The sequence below is a fragment of the Schistocerca serialis genome, chromosome 1 (assembly GCF_023864345.2).
Source record: "Schistocerca serialis cubense isolate TAMUIC-IGC-003099 chromosome 1, iqSchSeri2.2, whole genome shotgun sequence".
Taxonomy (NCBI): Eukaryota; Metazoa; Arthropoda; class Insecta; order Orthoptera; family Acrididae; genus Schistocerca; species Schistocerca serialis.
Genome location: NC_064638.1, coordinates 819,789,028 through 819,814,219, shown reverse-complemented (window position 1 = coordinate 819,814,219; position 25,192 = coordinate 819,789,028). Strand labels below are relative to the sequence as shown.

At 42.4% G+C, this 25,192-nt stretch overlaps 1 protein-coding gene across 5 annotated transcripts in view; it reads left to right on the top strand.

The window, feature by feature from the left end:
- Positions 1–25,192, top strand: part of LOC126484370 (E3 ubiquitin-protein ligase CCNB1IP1-like) — a 210,970-nt gene that overhangs the window by 58,381 nt on the left and 127,397 nt on the right. For 4 of the 5 annotated variants that reach the window (XM_050107855.1, XM_050107871.1, XM_050107846.1 and 1 more), the window contains one exon: positions 21,733–21,965. The exons of the other annotated variant lie outside the window; for it this stretch is intronic. In XM_050107855.1, the coding sequence (XP_049963812.1) occupies positions 21,741–21,965 (225 nt within the window). In that variant the 5' untranslated portion in view covers positions 21,733–21,740. The remainder of the gene's footprint in view (positions 1–21,732; positions 21,966–25,192) is intronic. 5 annotated transcript variants of the gene reach the window in all.

Genomic DNA, 25,192 nt, shown 5'->3' with positions numbered 1-25,192 from the left:
CCACTTATAAACTAAAAGGGTAGTATTATCAAATTTTCCACTCTCATTGGTCAAACCTTAATAACTCTTTATCAATAATTTGGCTTAATAAATTCTCCACAAAGTTACATAGAATGGAATACAACTGTTAACACTGGCTTCTACTACTCCACATAACCACAGGAAAATCTTTAACTTGCCTTAAATCATTCACATCCCTTGTTAACCATCACACATAAAATCAATTAAGGCACTATGTCATTAGTCTCATCAATGAATTACAGCACAAGAAAAGAATCTGTATCACTCCAGTTACTGAGAAGCAAATTCATACCATCAGTCACAGTAAATGATTATGTGACATGACAAACTCTCTAATACCATCACCAACAAATATAGAACAACTACAGATAATAGCAGAAAATTTTTTTATCTTTCCAATTGGCACTTTGTTTTTCACTTAATTGTACCGTGTGCTCAACAGGTGGTCCAGTCTACTGGTAGCTGGTGTACCAGGGATCAAACAGGTGGGCAGCTCAAGGTAGATGAAAGTTGCATAGAACAGAGCCAGAGTTATTATGGTGCCAGATATCAAAACACTCATAGTCATGAGCATATGACTTTGTTTATCCTGGTACTGCTGCAAGTGCTGAAGCATCTGTTTCAAAGAAATATGACCCTCCCAGGTTGCTACGATTTGATTCAGGGAGAAAATGAGTTCAGCTTCTACAGTATTATAGACATAACGTCACTCTGGTTTCTTGCTGGGAGTATCCCTAGTGGTATATCTAGCCAGTACAACAGTGGCTGAGTTGTTTTCATGCAGGGAATCCCCACAACAATAGCTGGATGGTAAAATGTCAGCCCCCTATGTCACAAGTTGTCCTGTTCATCAGCAACCCACGTTGTGCAGTTCCAGTCACTTTGCCCCTCTTAGTCTTATGTGCTCATAGCAATTGACCACATGTAGCCCTGTTTGTTGATAACAGGTTTGTGGCTCCAGGATGCCCCATGGGTATCCCTGGCTGTCCGTCTCACACAAAAATAATTGAATTTCACATGTGTCTTCACAAGTCTGGATCACTCAAGTTGTGCATATTGCAACCTGTTACTTCTAACAATGGTGGAATTCTTCCGTTGACACAACAGCATGCCTTTCCCCATCCTCAGAACACTCCTTTCCTCTCTGCCTCTCAGTGTAATTTTGAAAATGCCTCCTCCAACCTGCACACTTCATTCCTCATTTCCCATGTATTGCATGTCAGCCTTAGTGTGCAGTGATGGCTGATGTAGATAACATCTTCTTCCCTGATGAATAACACTCCACTTTCTAGTTGCTAGTCCACCTGTGCCACTACCCCACCTGCAGTGAAGCGGTGTAGCACTGCCAAGATTAGGACACCCCTGACCCAGAATGAGATTTTTACTCTGCAGCGGAGTGTGCACTGACAGTACGAGGTACTGGCAGAATTGAAGCTGTGGAGACGGGTTGTGAGTCTTGCTTGGGTCGCTCAGATGGTAGCCCTTGCCCGCACAAGGCAAAGGTCCTGAGTTCGAGCCTCGATCCGTCACACAGTTTTAATCTGCCAGGAAGTTTCATCCCTGATCCATTTCAGCTGTGCAGCAACTGGAAAATTACAGCAACGAAGATTATTCCCCCATTTTCCTGTCCCTCTCTTAGCGATGTTGCCGTGGGTGCTCATCAAGGTGGGCCCTCAACAACAGCGACTAGGATGCTTTCACCTCCACCTCCACTCCACTCCCCCCACATGGAGGTATTGATATGGCTGCCCAGAGTCCAACAGCAGTCATTCTGTCAGCAGCTGACTGAGTGATGCCCTATTCTGTGGGATCCGCCATTTGGAAGACAGTACCTTGGTAGACCTCAGAAATTGCCAAGGCCATTAGAAATCACAGGTGGGCTCTCCAATGCCATATGCAGCATCCAACAATGGAGCACCTTGTTGCCTTTAAATGGCTTCGTATGTGGGTCCACCACCTAATAAATGTTGGGAACAATACGTTTCAACCATTTCACCATGTCCCCCTCCTTCGCACACCTCTCCTTGAGCACTATGCACAAGCCTCAGCGTCTGAGAATTATCAACCTGCGTTTCATGCTATAAAACAGTGAGTGGACTGAAAGCAATTATCTGTTACTATACACCACATGCAGCCATATAATGCTCCGTTCAGCAAATAGGAATTCGTCAGTGCCCTAACCCTCTGTCCAGATACAATTCCAGGGCCAGACCACATCCACAACCAAATGATCAAGCACCTACCAGTGGTTTGTCAGTGTCATATTTTTGCCATCTTTAACTGCATCTGGAGCAAGCGTGAGTTCCCATCACAATGGCGAGAAAGCATCATTGTCTCAGTGCTGAAACTGTGTAAGCACCCTCTAGAGATGGAGAGTTATTGCCCAATAAGTCTCATCAATGTTCTCTGTAAGTTGCTTGAATGCACGGCGAGCCAGCAGCTGTGTTGGCTGCGTGAGTCTTCTGGTTCCATCCCAAGGTGGTTTCTGCCAAGGCCATTCCACTACTGATATTCTGGTTTACCTGGCTGCCATCCAAATAGTTTTTGGTCGACGTCAACACCTTACATCCGTCTTCTTCGACTCACAAAAGATAACACCACATCCTTGCTACCTTACATGACCGGGGTCTGTGGGGTTCTCTCCTGATTTTCATCCAGAACTTCCTGTCACACTGTGTGTTCCTGATTTGAGTCGGTGCTTCCCACAATACCCCCCACCCCCATATCCAAGAGAATGGAGTCCCACAGGGCTCTGTACTGAATGCCCATCTCTTTCTAGTAGCTGTGGATCCTCAATATTGTCCTCATTGTATGCTGATGGCTTTTGCCTCTGCTATTGTTCCTCTAGTGTGGGTGTCGCACAACATCAGCTGCAAGGTACCATACGAAAGGTGCATCTACATCTACTCTACATCTACATTTATACTCCACAAACCACCCAACGGTGTGTGGCAGAGGGCACTTTACGTGCCACTGTCATTACCTCCCTTTCCTGTTCCAGTCGCGTACGGTTCGCGGGAAGAACGACTGCCGGAAAGCCTCCGTGCACGCTCGAATCTCTCTAATTTTAAATTCGTGATCTCCTCGGGAGGTATAAGTAGGGGGAAGCAATATATTCGATACCTCACCCAGAAACTCACCCTCTCGAAACCTGGACAGCAAGCTACCCTGCGATGCAGAGCGCCTCTCTTGCAGAGTCTGCCACTTGAGTTTGCTAAACATCTCCATAACACTATCACGCTTACCAAATAACCCTGTGACAAAGCGTGCCACTCTTCCCTGGATCTTATCTATCTCCTCCGTCAACCCGACCTGGTACGGATCCCACACTGATGAGCAATACTCAAGTATAGGTCGAACGAGTGTTTTGTAAGCCATCTGCTTTGTTGACAGACTACATTTTCTAAGGACTCTCCCAATGAATCTGAACCTGGTACCCACCTTACCAACAATTAATTTTATATGATCATTCCACTTCAAATCGTTCTGCACGCATACTCCCAGATATTTTACAGAGGTAACTGCTACCAGTGATTGTTCCGCTATCATATAATCATACAATAAAGGATCCTTTCTTCTATGTATTCGCAATACATTACATTTGTCTTTGTTACGGGTCAGTGGCCACTTCCTGCACCAAGTGCCTATCCGCTGCAGATCTTCCTGCATTTCGCTACAATTTTCTAATGCTACAACTTCTCTGTATACTACAGCGTCTTCCGCGAAAAGCCGCATGGAACTTCTGACACTATCTACTAGGTCATTTATATATATTGTGAAAAGCAATGGTCCCATAACACTCCCCTGTGGCACGCCAGAGGTTACTTTAACGTCTGTAGACGTCTCTCCATTGAGAACAACATGCTGTGTTCTGTTTGCTAAAAACTCTTCAATCCAACCACACAGCTGGGCTGATACTCTGTAGGCTCTTAATTTGTTTATCAGGCGACATTGCGGAACTGTATCGAACGCCTTCCGGAAGTCAAGGAAAATGACATCTACCTCGGAGCCTGTATCTAATATTTTCTGGGTCTCATGAACAAATAAAGCGAGTTGGGTCTCACATGATCGCTGTTTCGGAAATCCATGTTGATTTCTACAGAGTAGATTCTGGGTTTCCAGAAATGACATGATACACGAGCAAAAAACATGTTCTAAAATTCTACAACAGATCCACGTCGGAGATATAGGTCTATAGTTTTGCGCATCTGCTCGACGACCCTTCTGGAAGGCATGAGACCTCATCCATGACTTTTGGTTTTCAGCCGCCAAGACTCGGGTTACGCTTTTCTGTCGATGTCGTACCCTTCTCCCAAACCAGAATGTTACCTCGATGACTAACAACTCAATGTGGTGAGGACAGACTTATCATTTCTTAGGACTGGTCTTCTATTGTTGGTTGATGGGGTGCCCCATCTTAGCTAGCAGCTGGCTGCACCTTAATACACTCTGCTGCCTGAGTAACACCAGCTAGGGCACAGATTGCACTACCCTTCTGCTGCTTTACAAAGCCCTGATACAATGCCGCCTTGATTATGAGAGTCTGGCATACGGTTCGGCATCATCCTCAGCACTGCAGATACTTGATCCAATACACCATTGTGGGATTTGACTTGCAACAGGAGCCTTTTGAACTATCCCTGTGAAGAGGTTATTCGTGGAGCCTGGAATCCCTCTATTGCGGGTCAGGTGCCAACAACAGCTTGTCAATTATGCTACCCACATTCGCAGCTCCCCTAAGCATTCGAATTACCATCTCTTTTACAAACACAGTAATCCAGTCCCTGCAGCAGCGGCTCAGATCCCTCAGATCAGGGATTATGATTGCAATCCACATCCGGTCTATCCTCTCTGAACTTCCATTGTTACCTCTTCCACCTCCCCTTTAGACCCACTCATGTACATCTCTGTGGCACATCTGTCGGCCACAGCTTCCTCTTGACCTATCACGAGGTCCAAAGGACTCAGTTCATCCTGAGGCCCAATGCCGCCAATTTCTCTCCATCCTTGGTGCATCTAGGAGTTCAGAAGTAGTCTACACTGACCGCTCGATGGTTGCTGGCCATGTAGGCTTTGCTTGTACTTGCATGGGTCATACTGAACTGCGCTCCTAGCCAGATGGCTGTAGTATTTTCACTGTGCAGTTGGTAGCCACCTCTTGAGGTCTTGAGTGTCTTTGTAACTGCACTGGTGAGTCCTCTCTCATCTGCAGCGACTCCTTGAGCAGTTTGCAAGCTTTTGACCATTGCTGCCCTCACCAATCCTTTGTCATTGCTATCCAGGATTCCTTGTATGCCCTTGAACAGTGTGTATGCTCAGTGACCTTTATCTGAACCCTTGGCCACGTCGGGATCCTGGGGAATGAACTCGCTGATAGCCTGACCAAACTGCCTAACATGAACTGACTCTTGAGATCAGTATTCTGGAGACAGACCTCTGATTGGTATTACTTGTCAAGTTTTAGGTGACTGGAATATGGAATGGCTCACTCTATCTTCACCAAACAAACTATTGGTGATAAATGAGACTATGAATCTGTGGAGGTTCTCCATGCAGGCATCTCGCAAAGACTCTACCATCCTTAGACGGGTCTTGTGACAGCCAGAGCGAGAGCACCAGCAGCAGCGAGTACTGTTTGTATAAAGCGTTTATTTTGCATTTTGTTTACGACCTTCCTCTAAGGAAGGGATTCTATTTGTGTTTATCTGCTCTGCATAGTAACTAACAGTTCTTGATAAAACTTTACGTAGTTTTCGTGTTAGATTTCTTAGTGTTTCCTTGATCGTTTAGAACAGAAAGCGCCCTAAAACCGTCTTTTGTTTGTTTCGCGGCCGTTAGCCACTAGTCACTTGAATCAGCAGTTGTCTTGTGACAGCCAGAGCGAGAGCACCAGCAGCATCGAGTACTGTTTGTATAAAGCGTTTTTGTACTTATTTGCTGCGCTTAGCTTTTAAATAGTTTTTCTGGGAAAACCTAGCGTAGTTTTCGCGTCTCGTATTTCAGTGAGTGTTTCTTGATTATCAGAGTAGCTCATCAGAAGATTATCTTGGGAATTTGTCACCGTATAGAGTAGGGTAAACATAGTCATGTGTAGGGACTGTGGTTGTTGTGAGCGGACGCAAGGAGAATTGGCCACTCTTCGGGGGCAGGTGGAGGCTTTGTCTGTTAGGCTCATCGAGCTCGAGGCGCAGGCGTCGGCTCGTAGTGGCGTTGGGGCAACTGTGGTGAGACCTATGCCTACTTGGGTGGCCTTGGAATCACATGGAGCCCCTGATGTCGCTGCGTCTTCCGGCAGTGAGCATCTTACCGGTCAGCCATCACTCCAGGGTGAATGGCGGACAGTGGTGGGCTCGCGCGTGCCTGACCGAAAGGCGAAGGTGGGATCTGGCCGCGTGGCAGCTGCCTTACCCCTTTCCAACAGGTACGGGGTGCTTCCTAGTGGTGATGACATCGTTTCCGAGCCACCACAGGATGCCTCGCCTGTTGGGCCAGTGGCCGATTCTCCGGCAAGGTCCCGACAGTCACAGAGGGCGGGCCTATTAGTTATAGGGAGCTCCAACGTTAGGCGGGTTATGGAGCCCCTCAGGAAAATAGCGGGTAGGTCGGGGAAGAATGCCAGTGTGCACTCGGTGTGCTTGCCGGGGGGTCTCGTCCGTAATGTGGAGGAGGCCCTTCCGGCAGCTATTGAACGCACTGGGTGTGACCGGCTGCAGATAGTAGCACATGTCGGAACGAATGACGCCTGCCGCTTGGGTTCTGAGGCCATCCTTGGTTCCTTCCGGCGGCTGGCTGATTTGGTGAAGACAACCAGCATCGCACGCGGAGTGCAAGCTGAGCTTAATATCTGCAGCATAGTGCCCAGAGTCGATCGCGGTCCTCTGGTTTGGAGCCGTGTGGAGGGTCTAAACCAGAGGCTCAGACGACTCTGCGACTATAATGGTTGCAAGTTCATCGACCTCCGTTATTGGGTGGAGAACTGTAGGGCCCCCCTAGACAGGTCAGGCGTGCACTACACACCGGAAGCAGCTACTAGGGTAGCAGAGTACGTGTGGCGTGCACACGGGGGTTTTTTAGGTTAGAGGGACCCCCCCCCCCCTGGTCGAAACGATAAAATACCTGACGGCTTACCAGAGAGGACATTATCATCGTTGATAAAGAACGTCCGCCCTCAGAGACCAAAAACAGGAAAAGTTAACGTAATATTGGTAAACTGCAGGAGTATCCAGGGCAAGGTTCCTGAATTAGTATCTCTTATTGAAGGAAATAGTGCGCATATAGTATTAGGAACGGAAAGTTGGTTAAAACCGGAAGTGAACAGTAACGAAATCCTAGACACAGAATGGAATATATACCGCAAGGATAGGATAAACGCCAATGGTGGAGGAGTATTTATAGCAGTAAAGAATTCAATAATATCCAGTGAAGTTATTAGCGAATGCGAATGTGAAATAATCTGGGTTAAGTTAAGTATCAAAGGTGGGTCAGATATGATAGTCGGATGCTTCTATAGACCACCTGCATCAGCAACCGTAGTAGTTGAGCGCCTCAGAGAGAACCTGCAGAACGTCGTGAAGAAGTTTCGTGATCATACTATTGTAATAGGGGGAGACTTCAATCTACCAGGTATAGAATGGGATAGTCACACAATCAGAACTGGAGCCAGGGACAGAGACTCTTGTGACATTATCCTGACTGCCTTGTCCGATAATTACTTCGAGCAGATAGTTAGAGAACCAACTCGTGAAGCTAACGTTTTAGACCTCATAGCAACAAATAGACCGGAACTTTTCGACTCCGTGAATGTAGAAGAGGGTATCAGTGATCATAAGTCAGTGGTTGCATCAATGACTACAAGTGTAATAAGAAATGCCAAGAAAGGAAGGAAAATATATTTGCTTAACAAGAGTGATAGGGCACAAATCGCAGAATATCTGAGTGACCACCATCAAACGTTCATTTCTGAGGAAGAGGATGTGGAACAAAAATGGAAAAAATTCAGAAACATCGTCCAGTACGCCTTAGATAAGTTCGTACCGACTAAGGTCCAAAGCGAGGGGAAAGATCCACCGTGGTATAACAATCATGTACGAAAGGTACTACGGAAACAAAGAAAGCTTCATCATAGGTTTAAGAGTAGTCGAATCATAGCTGATAAGGAAAAGCTGAACGAAGTGAAAAAGAGCGTAAAGAGAGCAATGAGAGAAGCATTCAACGAATTCGAACATAAAACATTGGCAAACAATCTAAACAAGAACCCTAAAAAGTTTTGGTCATATGTAAAATCGGTAAGCGGATCTAAATCCCCTATTCAGTCACTCGTTGACCACGATGGCACCGAAACAGAGGACGACCGAAGAAAGGCAGAAATACTGAATTCAGTGTTCCGAAACTGTTTCACTGCGGAAAATCGTAACACGGTCCCTGACTTCAGCCGTCGCACGGACGCCAAAATGGAAAATATTGAAATAAACGATATCGGAATTGAAAAACACCTGCTATCACTTAGTAGCGGAAAAGCATCCGGACCAGACGAGATACCCTTAAGATTCTACAGTGATTATGCTAAAGAACTTGCCCCCTTTCTATCAGCAATTTATCGTAGATCGCTGGAAGAACGTAAAGTACCTAGCGACTGGAAGAAAGCGCAGGTCGTTCCCATTTTCAAGAAGGGTCATAAATCAGATGCGAATAATTATAGGCCTATTTCGCTTACGTCAATCTGTTGTAGAATAATGGAACATGTTTTGTGTTCTCGTATTATGACGTTCTTAGATAATACAAATCTCCTTCATCATAACCAACATGGATTCCGCAAACAGAGATCATGTGAAACTCAGCTCGCCCTATTTGCCCAAGAAATTCACAGTGCCGTAGACACTGGCGAGCAGATTGATGCCGTATTCCTGGACTTCAGGAAGGCATTTGATACGGTTCCGCACTTACGTTTAGTGAAAAAAATACGAGCTTACGGAATATCGGACCAGGTTTGTGATTGGATTCAGGATTTCCTAGAAGAAAGAACACAACATGTCATTCTTAACGGTTCAAAATCTGCAGATGTAGAGGTAATTTCGGGAGTACCGCAGGGAAGCGTGATAGGACCTTTATTGTTTACAATATACATAAATGACTTAGTTGACAACATCGGTAGCTCCGTGAGGCTATTTGCAGATGACACGGTTGTCTACAAGAAAGTAGCAACATCAGAAGACTCGTACGTACTCCAGAAGGACCTGCAGAGGATTAATGCATGGTGCGACAGCTGGCAGCTTTCCCTAAACGTAGATAAATGTAATATAATGCGCATACATAGGGGCAGAAATCCATTCCAGTACGATTATGCCATAGGTGGTAAATCATTGGAAGCGGTAACGACCGTAAAATACTTAGGAGTTACTATCCGGAGCGATCTAAAGTGGAATGATCACATAAAACAAATAGTGGGAAAAGCAGGCGCCAGGTTGTGATTCATAGGAAGAATTCTAAGAAAATGTGACTCATCGACGAAAGAAGTAGCTTACAAAACGCTTGTTCGTCCGATTCTTGAGTATTGCTCATCAGTATGGGACCCTTACCAGGTTGGATTAATAGAAGAGATAGACATGATCCAGCGAAAAGCAGCGCGATTCGTCATGGGCACATTTAGTCAGCGCGAGATTGTTACGGAGATGCTGAACAAGCTCCAGTGGCGGACACTTCAAGAAAGGCGTTACGCAATACGGAGAGGTTTATTATCGAAATTACGAGAGAGCACATTCCGGGAAGAGATGGGCAACATATTACTACCGCCCACATATATCTCGCGTAATGATCACAACGAAAAGATCCGAGAAATTAGAGCAAATACGGAGACTTACAAGCAGTCGTTCTTCCCACGCACAATTCGTGAATGGAACAGGGAAGGGGGGATCAGATAGTGGTACAATAAGTACCCTCCGCCACACACCGTAAGGTGGCTCGCGGAGTATAGATGTAGATGTAGATAGATGTAGATGTCTGCATTGGCCATACTTGGCTGACTCATGGTCATCTCCTATGTTGAGAGGACCCATCCAATTGTCGTTGTGGCTCCTGTTTTACAGTGATCCACATTTTGCTGGACTCTCGCAACCTAGCCACCCTGCTGCGGACTCTTAATCTCCCTGATTCACTATCTCTGGTGTTAGGAGATGATGCCTCAATGGTTGACTTAATTTCACATTTTATTCATGAAGTGGGCTCTTACCACACTCTTACCCTCATTGCCCCATTGCGGGGTTGGCAGAACACTCTGTTTCCTCCTATGCCCAAACTGGGTTGCGGCTGTATGGGCTTGGTGTTCCACCATAGTCCTCACCGTACCAGCTCTTTTACTTTTGTCCTGCCTCTTGCATCATCTGTTAGACTTGTTCATCTTTTGTCTCTCTGTGCTCCTTTTTCCCTGTCTGTGTTGTTAATTTTTCCAAGGGAATTTCTGAGTGGAGTACCTCTGGTAAGTGGCAGGGCTGCGGGTGTATGTACCCTCATTGCACTCTGCTTTCAGGGGCTTCCGGCTGCTCCCTAGATGGGGCATCTTGCCTGCCTTTCTTCCTCTGTCTCCCTTTCTTCTTTTTGTCCCTTATCTAAGCCTTGTCGACCTTTTGTAGGCTGTGGGGATTCTTTCCCTAGGTTTTGCATTGTAGGCTGTCTCTGCTCTACAGTCATACACACATGTCTGTTTGAAGAAAAGTGGACTGATGGCCTCATAGTTTGGTCCTTTTAACCATCCAATCATTCAACCTACCTGCTCTTGTCACAGCGCTTTGGTTCCCTAGGATTTTAAGAGATATAGATCATAAGGGAGCCAATGGCCTTGGCGCACTGGTAACACCAGTTCCCGTCAGTTCACCAAAGTTAAATGCTATTGGGCTTGGTTAGTATTTGGATGGCTGACCATCTGGTCTGCTGGATGCTGTTGGCAAGTGGGGTGCACTCAGCCTTAGTGAGCAAATTGAATAGCTAGTTGGTTGAGAAGTAGCAGCTGCAGTCACGAAAACTGACAATGGCCAACAGAGCGATACGTTGACTAGGGCTGTTGATAAAATTTCAATATATCGATATTTTTTCCAAAAAATGGTGATATATGTTGACAATATTCTTTTCCACGATATATCAATACCGAAATGACAACATCAAGGGCCGATATTTTTATTCTGTATTAAGTTTTTCGCAATTTTTGGTAAATATTTGAAATTGTTCTTTTGAATTTGTAGTAGAACATAATTTTGCTTTCACTGTGTGAAGGAATCTTACTACTTTTTGAGCTTTCATCACACCCAGTCTTTCTCTTTGTGTGAAGCAAGTATAGGTGACACAAAGAAGTCTGACTGCACGGAGTGTTGTGATTGGAATAACAGCATTCCCAATGTGAAGAAATAGAACACATGATATGTTTAAAAAAAAATTTAATGCAAATGCACGCCAGCATTCTTCAAAAGCACTTTCTGAAAATGATGAACAAAAATCTAAGTGACAAGACTGGTTTTTACGGTGGGTGGAGACATGTGAGGGGAAATGCTGATGTAATCGGTGCTCGGTGCTACCAACAGGAACAGTAGTGTTCAACTTCATCATGCAATTTTGACACTACAACTGCTAGGGTGCTGGTGTTGGCAGAAATGAAAAAACGGGGAAGTCAGCATGAAGTGTTTTGGACAAATCTGATACGTGAAGAAACTGAATGACAGACACCTTTTGTCGGCCGTTGTGGCCGAGCGGTTCTAGGCGTGTCAGTCTGCAACCGCGCTGCTGCTACGGTCGCAGGTTCGAATCCTGCCTCGGGCATGGATGTTTGTGCTGTCCTTAGGTTAGTTAGGTTTAAGTAGTTCTAAGTCTAGGGGACTAATGACCTCAGATGTTAAGTTCCATAGTGCTCAGAGTCATTTGAACCATTTGAACAGACACCTTTTATTGTGCCACTTACATGCAGTTACCATTGTTAGCAAAGCGGTTATCGCTGAGCATGAATGTGCCTCGTTTACCTTTCAATTCCTGCTCTGAGGGGGATAGGCAGCCTGCTAGCTTGTCGATGAGCAGAATATCTAATAATAAATCAATACTTAAACATACAGCTCTAAAACTGGCATTGTATTATAATGTATAGCTGATATTTTTATAGGCCATTACATTGATATTTTTTTCATTGATATATCGATACTCTTTTTCGACATATCAATGGTCAATAATGATATTTTTAAAAATTTTGGTATATTGGATTCCAATGTTTTTAAAAATATCAATGGTCGTAGTGCTGACCAAACACCCCTCCATATCTGCTTCTAGTGACACCTATAGGCTGAGGATGACATGGCAGATTGTTTGTACCATTAGAGTCTTCTGAGATCTGTTCGGACGGGTTTAAAGTATTTTTATATCACAATAGGCTTTAATTTTCAAGCTGTTGCACCATTTCCATGGAAAAGAAGTGTGCATTAGACCTTGGTAGCCTTAAATCCAGGTGCTGTTTTTTCTTCAATAGACATGAATGTGCAGCTAAGCAGTCATTTCCAAAATAAACCTGTTTCTTCAGTTATAGAATTATTCTGTGGTAATTTCTTTAAACCTCTTTTTAAATTCCTTAGCGATGTCTGAAGGGATCAAACCAACCTGAGCTATCCGAGAAAGGTGCTGTATCATCCTCTTCATTTGTTAAATCTACATATAAGCTCTTGGCTTTAGCTTGAATAGCAGCTCCAGCTGGAGGTATGTGCTGTTGGTTGTGGTGCTCAGTCCTATGGCTTAGCACTTTTTCCATTATTTCCATCACCTCAGAGGAAGATATGGTCACATTTTAGTTACTTGAAGATTGAACAATTCTTTGAATTGATTCTGCCTAGTCATAAATATTTCTCACAGTGGATTCACTAAGCCCCAAAGCACGCTGAATGTCAACGATATGCTCACATTTCTCGTAGCAATCCATAACTTGTAACTTGGTTTCTAATGAAAAGGACCTTTGTACATGCTTCTTCCTCTTAGCAGGCACACTTTCTTTTCCTTTACCTAACATTTTAAACACAGAATCTGTCCAGTGCAACTTCAGAACTCTACTGAAACGAACTGAAAATGCTCATCTTGACAGACATGACAGATGCTACCTGATTTATTAATGACAGAAGATGAACGTTCAAATTCACTAAAGCATTGCTGCTTCCATGTTCTTTTAACAGATGGCTGCACTGAACTTAAAACAAAACTCGTGTGTGTGCACGAAAATGCAGATAACTAATCCGTGTATAACAGGGTCTACCTGTAGGTACATTTACTTTCCATATCCTATCAGTGAAACTTTCAACTGACTTATTGTGCTCTTTTAACACCCCACTCAATTGCTCCCAGAAAATTCTCATGCTATTCTGCTTCTTATAGCATTGCAGGAGAACTTGTTTTCAATGCTCATATGTTTGTGGGTTTCTCAACTCTTCCTTATATAAAACAAATGCTTTTGCCTCCCCTGTTAATCGCAACCTAGCTATTTGCAAAAGCTGATCATCTGTCCAAAACTCACATCTTTGCTACTGCTTCCATATCATCCAGGAAAGACAATACATCATCAGTTGGTTTGCCAGAAAGGAAATCATCGAGCTAGTAACAGCTGAATCCAAAAATGTAGTAGCCAAAGTGGATGATGAGCTATTGGCCTCCATAGCAACCATTTATTTATGCATCTCATTGTAATCTGCTGACAGTTGCTCTACCTGACTTGTTAATGACTGAATCGCCTCCTGTCTCGGAACACCCTGCATCATGGACTCTGTCTTTGTGGAACCTTTATCCGTATCCACAATACACAGTCAAGTAGACTAAGAACAACAATACCTTGACAAATAATATCTTAAATACTCACAAGCATAGAATATGGACTTTCAGCTTAATCATGAGCCACTTTGACTTTCCTGGGAGTATGGCCATAGTGGTGGCATGTGAAACACTCCACTAATGCCTAATAGACTGCACTGCAAGCACATTATTGGCTCCAAATAGTGCTTCCTGGTATTGCCACAAAAATATGACAAATCAGCTGGTTTCTCTGGCCATGTAAATGTTGCTTTTTTTGTTATGATGACAGTCCTCACTTGAACCCATCTTAACTGCACACAGAAATAGGAGAAGAGAAACAAAACAAGTTTGTCAATTCATCCCACTGTAAATCTTGATCTAACAGCTATGGTTGGCTGGAACATGATGCTGGTCCAGCTGCAGATGTCTGTCGCAGTGACAGTTGATGCCTCTGACACCAAAATGTAGAGGCCCGGGATGGATGGGCTCTACAGTGCCATGGTTGAGTTGAGACAGTGGGTTGTCATCGTGAAGATGACCGATGGTTGCTCAAGGAAACATGATTAATAGTCATACATTTTACTAGCACACAAAGGCTACAACTCTAATTGCTACACTCTACAATGGCAATGTTCCCCTCTGCATCCCCCCCCCCCCACCTCCCCCCGTCATCACCTCCACAACTGAGCATATGTTGACACAGCGAGCGTGGTGGCACTAATGCAACCTGCAGCCAGTGACTGGCATGTTGTCAGCAGGTAGCCGCTAATGCTGGCACACAGAGTCTGCAGCAGCATGTGTACTGTCTGGGCACAGCCCTACAACTCAGAGCATGATATGTCAGTAGGCACAGAGTCCCACTATGATTCTTATAATGGAAGACAACCCTCAGCAATGGTGTCTGCCCTTGCAAGCAGGGGCATACAGCATCAGTATGCCCACCCAGGTGTAGGTGGTAAAGTGATGGCACCACCCTGATCTCGAATGCCTGCCTTCCAGGGCTAGTCCAGTCCACAAAAGAAAATTAGGAGAAAAAAAATTCTTGTAGTTGCAAATTTTTGTACAGTGGTAGGGGGAGATGTGATGAATAACGTACAAGAAATCCTGACTGGTAGGGTGTGACCTTGTGGTTGGGGGGACATTTAAAGTTAACTTTTTCATGTTTTTCTTGGCTATATCGAGAACTGTGGCTTCTAGTGAAAATGTTTCCCATTACAGAAATAAAATTGATGTTTATTGAAAAATGAAGTGGGTTAAGAATAAGTAGTAAATGTTTGTACCACATCTAAAGGCAGTAGAACCATATTAAGGGATAAATTTTATTCTGTTAGTGGCAGGGTAGAAAGGTGGAGGTGGAGGTTAGAAGCATGCAGATTGTTGTCATGAACTTCCCTCCTTCATAGTTCTGCAAAACGAAGATGAGCAGGCAGTTCCACATGATCTTTATTGCACTACATCACAAAAAGTAACTAAAGGGTGTTAACCAAGGTTATGCTGATCCTTCCACAGCTTGCCTGATGAATCACTGGCAACACAGTGTTCAGACATGCCCGCGGTTCTTTATTTTCTGCAAAATACACTGACACTACATGGACTACAGATGTTGTTGTTGTGGTCTTCAGTCCTGAGACTGGTTTGATGCAGCTCTCCATGCTACTCTATTGCAGCTCTCCATGCTACCCTATCCTGTGCAAGCTTCTTCATCTCCCAGTACCTACTGCAACCTACAACCTTTTGAATCTGTTTAGTGTATTCATCTCTTGGTCTCCCTCTACGATTTTTACCCTCCACGCTGCCCTCCAATATTAAATTGGTGATCCCTTGATGCCTCAGAACATGTCCTACCAACCGATCCCTTCTTCTAGTCAAGTTGTGCCACAAACCTCTCTTCTCCCCAATCCTATTCAATACCTCCTCATTAGTTATATGATCTACCCATCTAATCTTCAGCATTCTTCTGTAGCACCACATTTCCAAAGCTTCTATTCTCTTCTTGTCCAAACTATTTATCGTCCATGTTTCACTTCCATACATGGCTACACTCCATACAAATACTTTCAGAAACGACTTCCTGACACTTAAATCTATACTCGATGTTAACAAATTTCTCTTCTTCAGAAACGCTTTCCTTGCCATTGCCAGTCTACATTTTATACTCTCGACCATCATCAGTTATTTTAAGTGTCCCATTTCCTAATCTAATTCCCTCAGCATCACTCGACTTAATTCGACTACATTCCATTATCCTCGTTTTGCTTTTGTTGATGTTCATCTTATACCCTCCTTTTATGACACTGTCCATTCTGTTCAACTGCTCTTCCAAGTCCTTTGCTGTCTCTGACAGAATTACAATGTCATCGGCAAACCTCAAAGTTTTTATTTCTTCTCCATGGATTTTAATACCTACTCCGAATTTTTCTTTTGTTTCCTTTACTGCTTGCTCAATATACAGATTGAATAACATCGGGGAGAGGCTACAACCCTGTCTCACTCCCTTCTCAACCACTGCTTCCCTTTCATCCCCCTCGACTCTTATAACTGCCATCAGGTTTCTGTACAAATTGTAAATAGCCTTTCGCTCCCTGTATTTTACCCCTGCCTACTTCAGAATTTAAAAGAGTCAACATTGACGAAAGCTTTCTCTAAGTCTACAAATGCTAGAAACGTAGGTTTGCCTTTCCTTAATCTAGCTTGTAAGATAAGTCGTAGGGTCAGTATTGCCTCACGTTTTCCAATATTTCTACAGAATCCAAACTGATCTTCCCCGAGGTCGGCTTCTACCAGTTTTTCCATTTGTCTGTAAAGAACTCGCATTAGTATTTTGCAGTTGTGACTTATTAAACTGCTTGTTCGGTAATTTTCACATCTGTCAGCACCTGCTTCCTTTGGGATTGGAATTATTATATTCTTCTTGAAGTCTGAGGGTATTTTGCCTGTCTCATACATCTTGCTCACCAGATGCTAGAGTTTTGTCAGGACCGGCTCTCCCAAGGCCGTAGTTCTAATGGAATGTTGTCTACTCCCGGGGCCTTGTTTCGACTCAGGTCTTTCATTGCTCTGTCAAACTCTTCACGCAGTATCGTATCTCCCATTTCATCTTCATCTACATACTGTTCCATTTCCATAATATTGTCCTCAAGTACACTGCCCTTATATAGACCCTCTATATATTCCTTCCACATTTCTGCTTTCCCTTGTTTGCTTAGAAATGGGTTTCCATCTGAGCTCTTGATATTCATACAAGTGGTTCTCTTTTCTCCAAAGGTCTCTTTAATTTTCCTGTAGGCAGTATCAATCTTACCCCTAGTGGGATAAGCCTCTACATCCTTACATTTGTCCTCTAGCCATCCCTGCTTAGCCATTTTGCATTTCCTGTCGATCTCATTTTTGAGACGTTTGTATTCCTTTTTGCCTGCTTCATTTACTGCATTTTTATACTTTCTCCTTTCATCAATTAAATTCAATCTTTCTTCTGTTACCCAAGGGTTTCTACTAGCCCTCGTCTTTTTACCTTCTAGATTCTCTGCTGCCTTCACTACTTCATCTCTCAAAGCTACCCATTCTTCTTCTACTGTATTTCTGTCCCCCATTCCTGTCAATTGTTCCCTTATGCTCTCCCTGAAACTCTGTACAACCTCTGGTTTTGTGAGTTTATCCAGGTCCCATCTCCTTAAATTCCCATGTTTTTGCAGTTTCTTCTGTTTTAATCTACAGTTCAAAACCAATAGATTGTGGTCAGAGTCCACATCTACCCCTGGAAATGTCTTACAATTTAAGACCTGGTTCCTAAATCTCTGTCTTACCATTACATAATCTATCTGAAACCTGTCAGCATCTCCAGGCTTCTTCCATGTATACAACAGATATGAATTACTAATAATACTAACACAAGAAACACACATGGATAGAATCTGAGTACAAGTATATATCTGCACACTGTTCTATAATGCTCGAGGGATATTGATTCTTTGTCATCCTGCATGGCAGCTGTAGTGTTCTCTCAGTGCTTGCTTTTAAGTTAATAGACAGACCATATCTCCCCAGAACTTTCTGTTCAGTGTTCTTGTGAGTAGGCAAAATAACTTCACTGATCTTGTGTTTATAAAGTGGACTTATTTTTAGGTTATTGAGTGAGTTCTTCTTTTCAGTTGTTAAGTGAGGTGTTACGTAAACGAGTTCAACAAGTGGAGCTGTCAACTGTCTACTGCACCAAAGAGCCTCTCCCTAACGTGCTGTCAATATGTATTTGACAGTGTTGATTTCATTGTCTCCACTAACTTTTTTTTTTTTTAACTTTACTTTATCCAGTGCATCATTCCAGCCTAACATCTGACAAGGCCCAGAGGCTTAAACAGGCAGCCTCTGTAATTAAGGCACTTTAAATATCTCAATGCAAGTCAAGCAATGCATTGCAGGAAATTCTTATTCTAAATTTAAACTTGGTCATTCCTGTTCCATCAGACATTGTCGGCACCCACCATGTACAATATACTGTGGGTGTGTGGTAAGTGGCTCCACTCTGTGCAGGCCACTCAACAAGTGTCAGTAGTTCCTGAATGGAAGAGATTTTTGCTGTCTACTAGTAACACAATTAATGTTGAGAAAAGTGCTGTAACTGTTTGTCATTCATTAATTCACCACCAAGTGTCTGGAACATAGTTGCACAGCTTTACAATATGCTGTCAACAGCAGACAGCAGAAAGATCAACATGTATCAAGCCAATCCTTTTGCCACCAACACTACATAGGTCACTGACAACATCACATTTAAAAATTAAACACTTCTCAGCTATTGTTTGTAGGTGCATATTTTACATAAAAGTTCACTTAAAAACTGCAAATAAGTACTCACTAAATAAACTGAAAAAAACTCCACTACATAACACGAACTCAGTGAAGTTATTTAGTCCACATACATGAGAGAAATAGATGAGAAATGCTGGGGAGATATAGTCTTATCTGTAAATTGCAAAGCAAGTAGCACTCTTGGTGAAGTCTCCTTTCCCAAAAGAATGCTACAGCTGCTGTAAGGGATGACTAAGAATCAATTTTCTCTCTAGCATTTTAGAAAAGTGTGCAGAGATTTATGTGGATTCTGTCCACATACATTTCTTGTATTTAGTGTTATTAGTAATTCATATCCATAGTCCTTGTAGTGGTAATGCACTTTGTGGAAAATATGCAACCCCAGGCATGTCTGCACATTGCGTTGTCAGTGAGATTCGTAAGGTGAGCTGCAGAAGGGTCTGCATAACTTAGTGAAACACCAAGTTATACTTTTTGTGACTTAGCACAGTAGAGAGAATGAGGAATTGCCTGCTCAGTAGACCCATAAAGGAGGGAAGTGAATGACCAAAATCTAGTGACCTACCTCCCCTCATGCTTGTAACCTGCACCCCCACCTTTCCACCCTGTTACACCCCCAGAAAACAATTTATCCATTACTAGGGCTCTATTGCTCTTAGATGTGGTAGACACATTTAATATTTGTTCTTAAACCACTTCATTTAACAGCAGACAATAATTTGGTACCATTAAAACACTATTTTTAATAATCTGCAATTTTTTCCATCCCCTGCAATGCAGAAAATGAATCCTAAGGAACGTGAATAGAACATTTTAATAGGAAATTTAATGTAGTTTAATTTCGTACTGGGAATCATTCTTGCTGGATGCTGCAGCATCAAGATATTTAAGAGAAACCTAAAAAAAGGAACCTTTACACAACCCCCACCCCTATGCTCTTATGCCATCAGTCAGGATTTTTACTATGTTGTTCATGACACTCCTCGCTACCAATGTACAGAAATTTGTGACTGCACGAATTTCTTCCCCAGTCAACATTTTTTGGCCTTCATTGACTGGGCTAAACAGAAGATGGTTGTGGCTGGTTTATGGCCAAGGCTAGGAGGTGCCAAGTCCACAGTGGAGGACTTAGAACAAGCAGTAGGCCCTCAAAGTTGGTGCTGCCAGACTGAGGTGAATTTGACTAAAAATGATGGGTATTTATAAAGATTCGGCATCTACTTGTTTTTCTGAAACACCACATCTAACCACACACCAAAACAAGCCCATAGTTTGGGGATGTAGTAACCAGCCTGTCAGTGCTATTGTTGCTGCTGTATTGGCGTTATTGAGGTCCTTTTGCATCAGCTGTGGCAGTTGTGCTATTTACTTGGTAGCATTGAAAAACAGTGGTGATACTACACATTCTTTTATGAAATGAAGGAATGTTTATATCCATAAATTATCATTTAAGTCACTTTTTGTGGCTTTATTTGCTACTGTTGCTTATTTAGATTTTTAAAAAAAAATCTTTATTCTATAGACAATGTGGGTTTATATATTTTATGAATGTAATGTGGTGGAACAAGAAAGGATCAGAATGAAGTAATACGATAGATAAAAAATTTACTCACCAGGTGGTGGCAGGTGGCAGGAGAATACATATATAAAAAAAGGTTTTAGATATGCAAGCTTTTGGAGTCAGTGGCTCCCTCTTCTGGCAGAAAGGTTGAAGGGCAATGAAGAGGGGCAGAGTTGTGAGAAACTGGTGTCTGAGGGAAGAATACAGATGGCGCGTGTGGTAAAACAGGCCCCGAGGTCACGACTGTCATGTTGTAGAGCATGATGTACAATGGGATATTGTGTGTTGCCGGTATACACCCTCTGCCTATGCCCATTCGTCCTAACTGATAACCCTGTGATCGTACCAGCTGCAAGACTTGCCTTATGCACCCCCCTACCACCACCTATACCAGCCTTGTAACTCGCAAAACATATACTATCGAAGGGAGAGCCACCTGTGAAAGAGCATGTGTCATGTACGAGCTGTTATGTAAACACTTTTAGGCCTTTTGCATCAACATCGCCAAGTTATCAGTTAGGTTGAATGGGCGTAGGCAGATGGTGTATACTGGTAACACACAATATCCTGTTCCAATGCATGCTCTACAGCATGACAGTCATGACCTCGATGCCTGTTTCACCACATGCGCCATCTTGATTCTTCCCCAGACACCAGTTTCTCAGAACTCTTCAGGTGGGAACTTGCGCTACAGCATGCTCTTTGTTCTCGGCTCCCACCTGGCCTTAATTTACATTAATTTCTTCCATCTCAGCATTTCTGCACAGTAACTACTCCTTTCTTCACTCTGTTTTATTTTCTACAATTTTCGTTTTCTGACCCGTATATTTTTCATTGCCCCTTTCCCACCTCTATTACATACAGTGCACTTAGCTGTTCAGTTGTATTACCTCGCTCACTCATTTTATCAGTAACCTCTGCCTTGCATATTATCCTGTCTTCCACCTTTAAGCTCTCAGGTTTTCAGATCAGGTCCGATGCAGTCCCCAACAATCAGTCTTTCCTTCTCATGCCTTCTGGTAAGTCTTCCCTGACCCACGGTCTGGGTGACTTTTCTGAGCTCTACACCTTTTCCTAAACTTCTCCAGTCCTTTTCCTTCACCTCTCTTCCTTACCCTTCACCCCTTCCGCCAGAAGGAGCCACTGGCTCTGAAAGCTTCCATACCTAAAACCTATTTTTACATGTTTGTTCTCCTGCTGCTGCTTGGTGAGTAGATTTTTTTGTCTGTGTTATTACTTTATATTGTCAAAAATTGATTACTTTCATTGTTATAAAGAATCAGAATGAGATATAATAACACTGTGAATATTAACCTACAAAGTGTACATCAGTTGACCTTGTGAAACATTGTGGTAATATGTGGCATAGATATTAAAGACATGTTATTTCAGATCTTTGGAAGTAATTGTTTAATAGTTTCTAAAGTGCTGAAATGATTTGCTATTCATGACATCACTGTTGCTCTTTGCTGGTCAGTGGAGTATCTATTGATATTTAGAAACTAAAAATTCGTATAATGTTTTACGTAACTGCTTATCATTTTCAGATTAACAAATGGGAGATCTGGATATATACTGCAATTTCAGTAAATGTCGGAAACGTTTGAGCAGAATTGCTTGGATAACAAGTTGTTCCCATGCATTTTGCGAAGAACATGGCGATAGTGAATTTTCACAAAAGCTTGATGACGTGAAAACATGTCCAACATGTTCCACCTCTTTGTGTAATAAGTATGATATTGTTAAAGTGGATTTGAATCCATCACCACAGTTCAGATCGGTAATTTGTTTTTGAACTTGACATGTTTATTCATTGTTCCCATATTTTTCTTTGTAGTGTGCTATTATTTTGAAATTTTCTTATAGTAGCTTACTTCTTGGAGCTCTTGGCTTCAGAGTGCAGTATATTGTCCACTAAAGAGTAAACTGCAAAATGCTGTTGATAGAATATGTCTGTGTTCAATATAAAATAATTAGCATTCATTTTATTGGTATACAGGTGTCGTAGGCATCTTGGTCATCGACCAAGTCTTGACAAATTCCAGTGCAGCCAAAATGACTCTTGAATACTTGTACTCAAATGAGATCACGATAAAAGTTTCATTGGCCTCTAAAATTCTACACATTAAAAGAAAGTCCTGTATATGATAGGAGTTAAAGACTGGTACAATTTTAGCTGTATGAGTTGTGGTCATTAAGACATCAGCGGTGTGAAATCATTTGGCACTCTGTCGGCTCTGTTGAGACAAATTTTTCTTCAACTATTTTGCTGCAGAAATATTTTTTTTCTGCAAGTATTTTATTATTATTAACAGAAGCGTAAGCCAATATGTATTTTACATATCACAAACAATTATTTTAATGTGTTTGATGTTACCTGTCATCTAGAATTTAATTGCAGTACTAAAGATAATGTCCAAACTATGAACGAAATGTTTGTTATATGTAGCAGTGCGCTTATAAAGTGCCGCTACTCTCTGGTATTGGATTTCTCCAGCTCATCGAATTTAGTATTCTGCTGCCCGACATCTCACTGCTAAGTTTGTCATAGGCTACAACTCCGAATTAAATTAGACTGCTCATAATACAAGGTGTCCGAAAAGTCTTTCCCCGATTACATAAATTGATAACTCAGTCTAGAAGTAAGATACAAATATGAAACTGGTGTCTAATTGTTTACAAACTATCAAAGTTTTTTCACACATCAGTAAACTTCCACATGAGCACCCTTGGTAGCACGTAGCACATCTAGGCAGTATTCAATTTCCTTCCACACATTAGCCAACATCACTGGAGGGATCAATTTAACAACTGTGGTTATCCGTTGCCGCAGGGTTTCAAAATCTGGTACACGTGTTCGGTAGACCTCGTCCTTGACATAACCCCATAAAGAAGTCTAATGGGGTTATGTCAGGAGAGCGTGGAGGCCAAACCGTTGGCCCATCACGATCAATCCATCGTCCAGGAAAGGTCATATTGAGATAGACACGGACGTCCAAACCCCAATGAGGCAGTGCACCGTCTTGCTGAAACAAGACATCGGGATGATACTGAAGCGGCTGAGGAACAGCATACAGTTGCAACATGTCCAGATACACTGCAGATGTGGTGGTAGCCTCAGAGAAGAAGAATGGCCCGATAATTTAATCGTGCAATAGCATGCACCAAACATTCACCTTCGGACTGCCTCTGGTGCACTCCATGACCTCGCCAGGGGGTTGTGAACCCCAAATGCGCACTTTATGGTGATTCACTACTCCACTGATAAAAAAGGTCGCTTTGTCGTAAAAGGCAATTCGTCTGAGATAAACATCATCGTCCTCAATACATGATAGCATATCAACCGCAAAGTCATATTGACGTGTACTGTCATTGGGCAACAAGGCCTGAATGATTTGCACTTTGTATGCACGAAACAATAAACGTTTGTGTAAAATGTCATGGAGAGAGCTTTTTGGCATATGTAATTCTCGTGAGGTCCTGTGCACCGATTTCTTCGGACTTTGCAGAAAAGACTGCCTTACAGCTTCCACCCTGTCTGCTGAGGTTCTTGGTCGACCAGACCTCGGAAGGTTAGCAACCGATCCTGTGTTCTTGAACTTCTCATACCAGGCTTTAATGCTCTTGACATTAGGTGGATTCCCTCCAAATGTTGTCTGGAAGTGTCTCTGCACTGTGGTTGGTGATCGTGTCTCATGGTACCACCGGACACACTGTGCCTTCTCCTGATTGGTTAACATGGCTTCTTGGTCACTGCACCTCATCCACTGCTTACATACTGCGAACCTAAAAAAAAAAAAAAAAAACTTTGATAGTTGTAAACAATTCGACACAAGTTTCATATTTGTATCTTACTTCTAGCCTGAGTTATCAATTTATGTAATCAGGGAAAGTCTTTTCGGACACCCTGTAGGTTGTTCGGTAGTTGTCCCAGCAATGACACGATTTTAGATTGGAATCTGGTAAACATTATCATGCCTAGAAACCTCAAAAGAAGGAATATACTTTTGGTATATTCTCCTGTATTCTTCAGACACAGCCACATTTGTATCCAATTTTATTAGGACTTTATCAAATTGTCAAACTTTTAGGATTCCAAATTTTAAAAGATGGCTGACTTTCAACAATACATTAAATTAGCTACAGAAGAGTATTCATTACTCATCTACTAGATCAGAGAACTAATACCAGAGTGTCCTGTTACAGTTCATTAATCGCTTATTTGTAAAGTCAAGACAGAAACGCTATACATCACAGAGCTCTTAGCTCCTCTCTCGCAGTCACAAATCAGAGATTCTACATTATGTAGGAATTTAGCTAAAACGTTTATACAGTTTGTGTGTCACCATGTACTCTTTATATTGTTTGAATCCTTACACGATTTCGCAGGAATTTCATTCAAAAAAATGTGAATACTTGCACCTTATAGCTGGAAAATTATTAAGAAATTTTTCTTAGATTAAATTTCATTATCACCAGGTTTCAAACTTGACAAAATATAGTATTTACTCTCATTAATTACAATGTATTTATAATATAATCTTTTGACCTTAGGTATCTGGTATTGGCATGCTACTGTTAACTGACCATGGTTGGCCCTCTACTAGCCACAAAGGTTACATTTTGATGGCTAGTTTGCGATGGTCTGTCATACACAAAATTTGTCTCTCCCCATTCGGGTGCGAGCATGCAGGGAAACCTTGGAAAACTTCATTTGACAAATAAATACAAAATTAGAATTCATTAATATATGTAAGCCAAAATACGTAATTTGATTAGTCTATTATAACCTTGTAGTTGGTTTAAATATTGATAATATGTGGTGATTAGTTTTGTTACTCAAGCTAGAAGTAAATTATTAAATGTTTGTCACAATGACACTACACACATTTTGCAAAACATGAATCTGTGAAGAACTTTGAAAATGTTGTGTGACAGAAATATGTGTTGTTGGTGGAAGCTGTTGTGCTCCTATAAGAGCACTCCATTGGGTAGCCACACACAGTG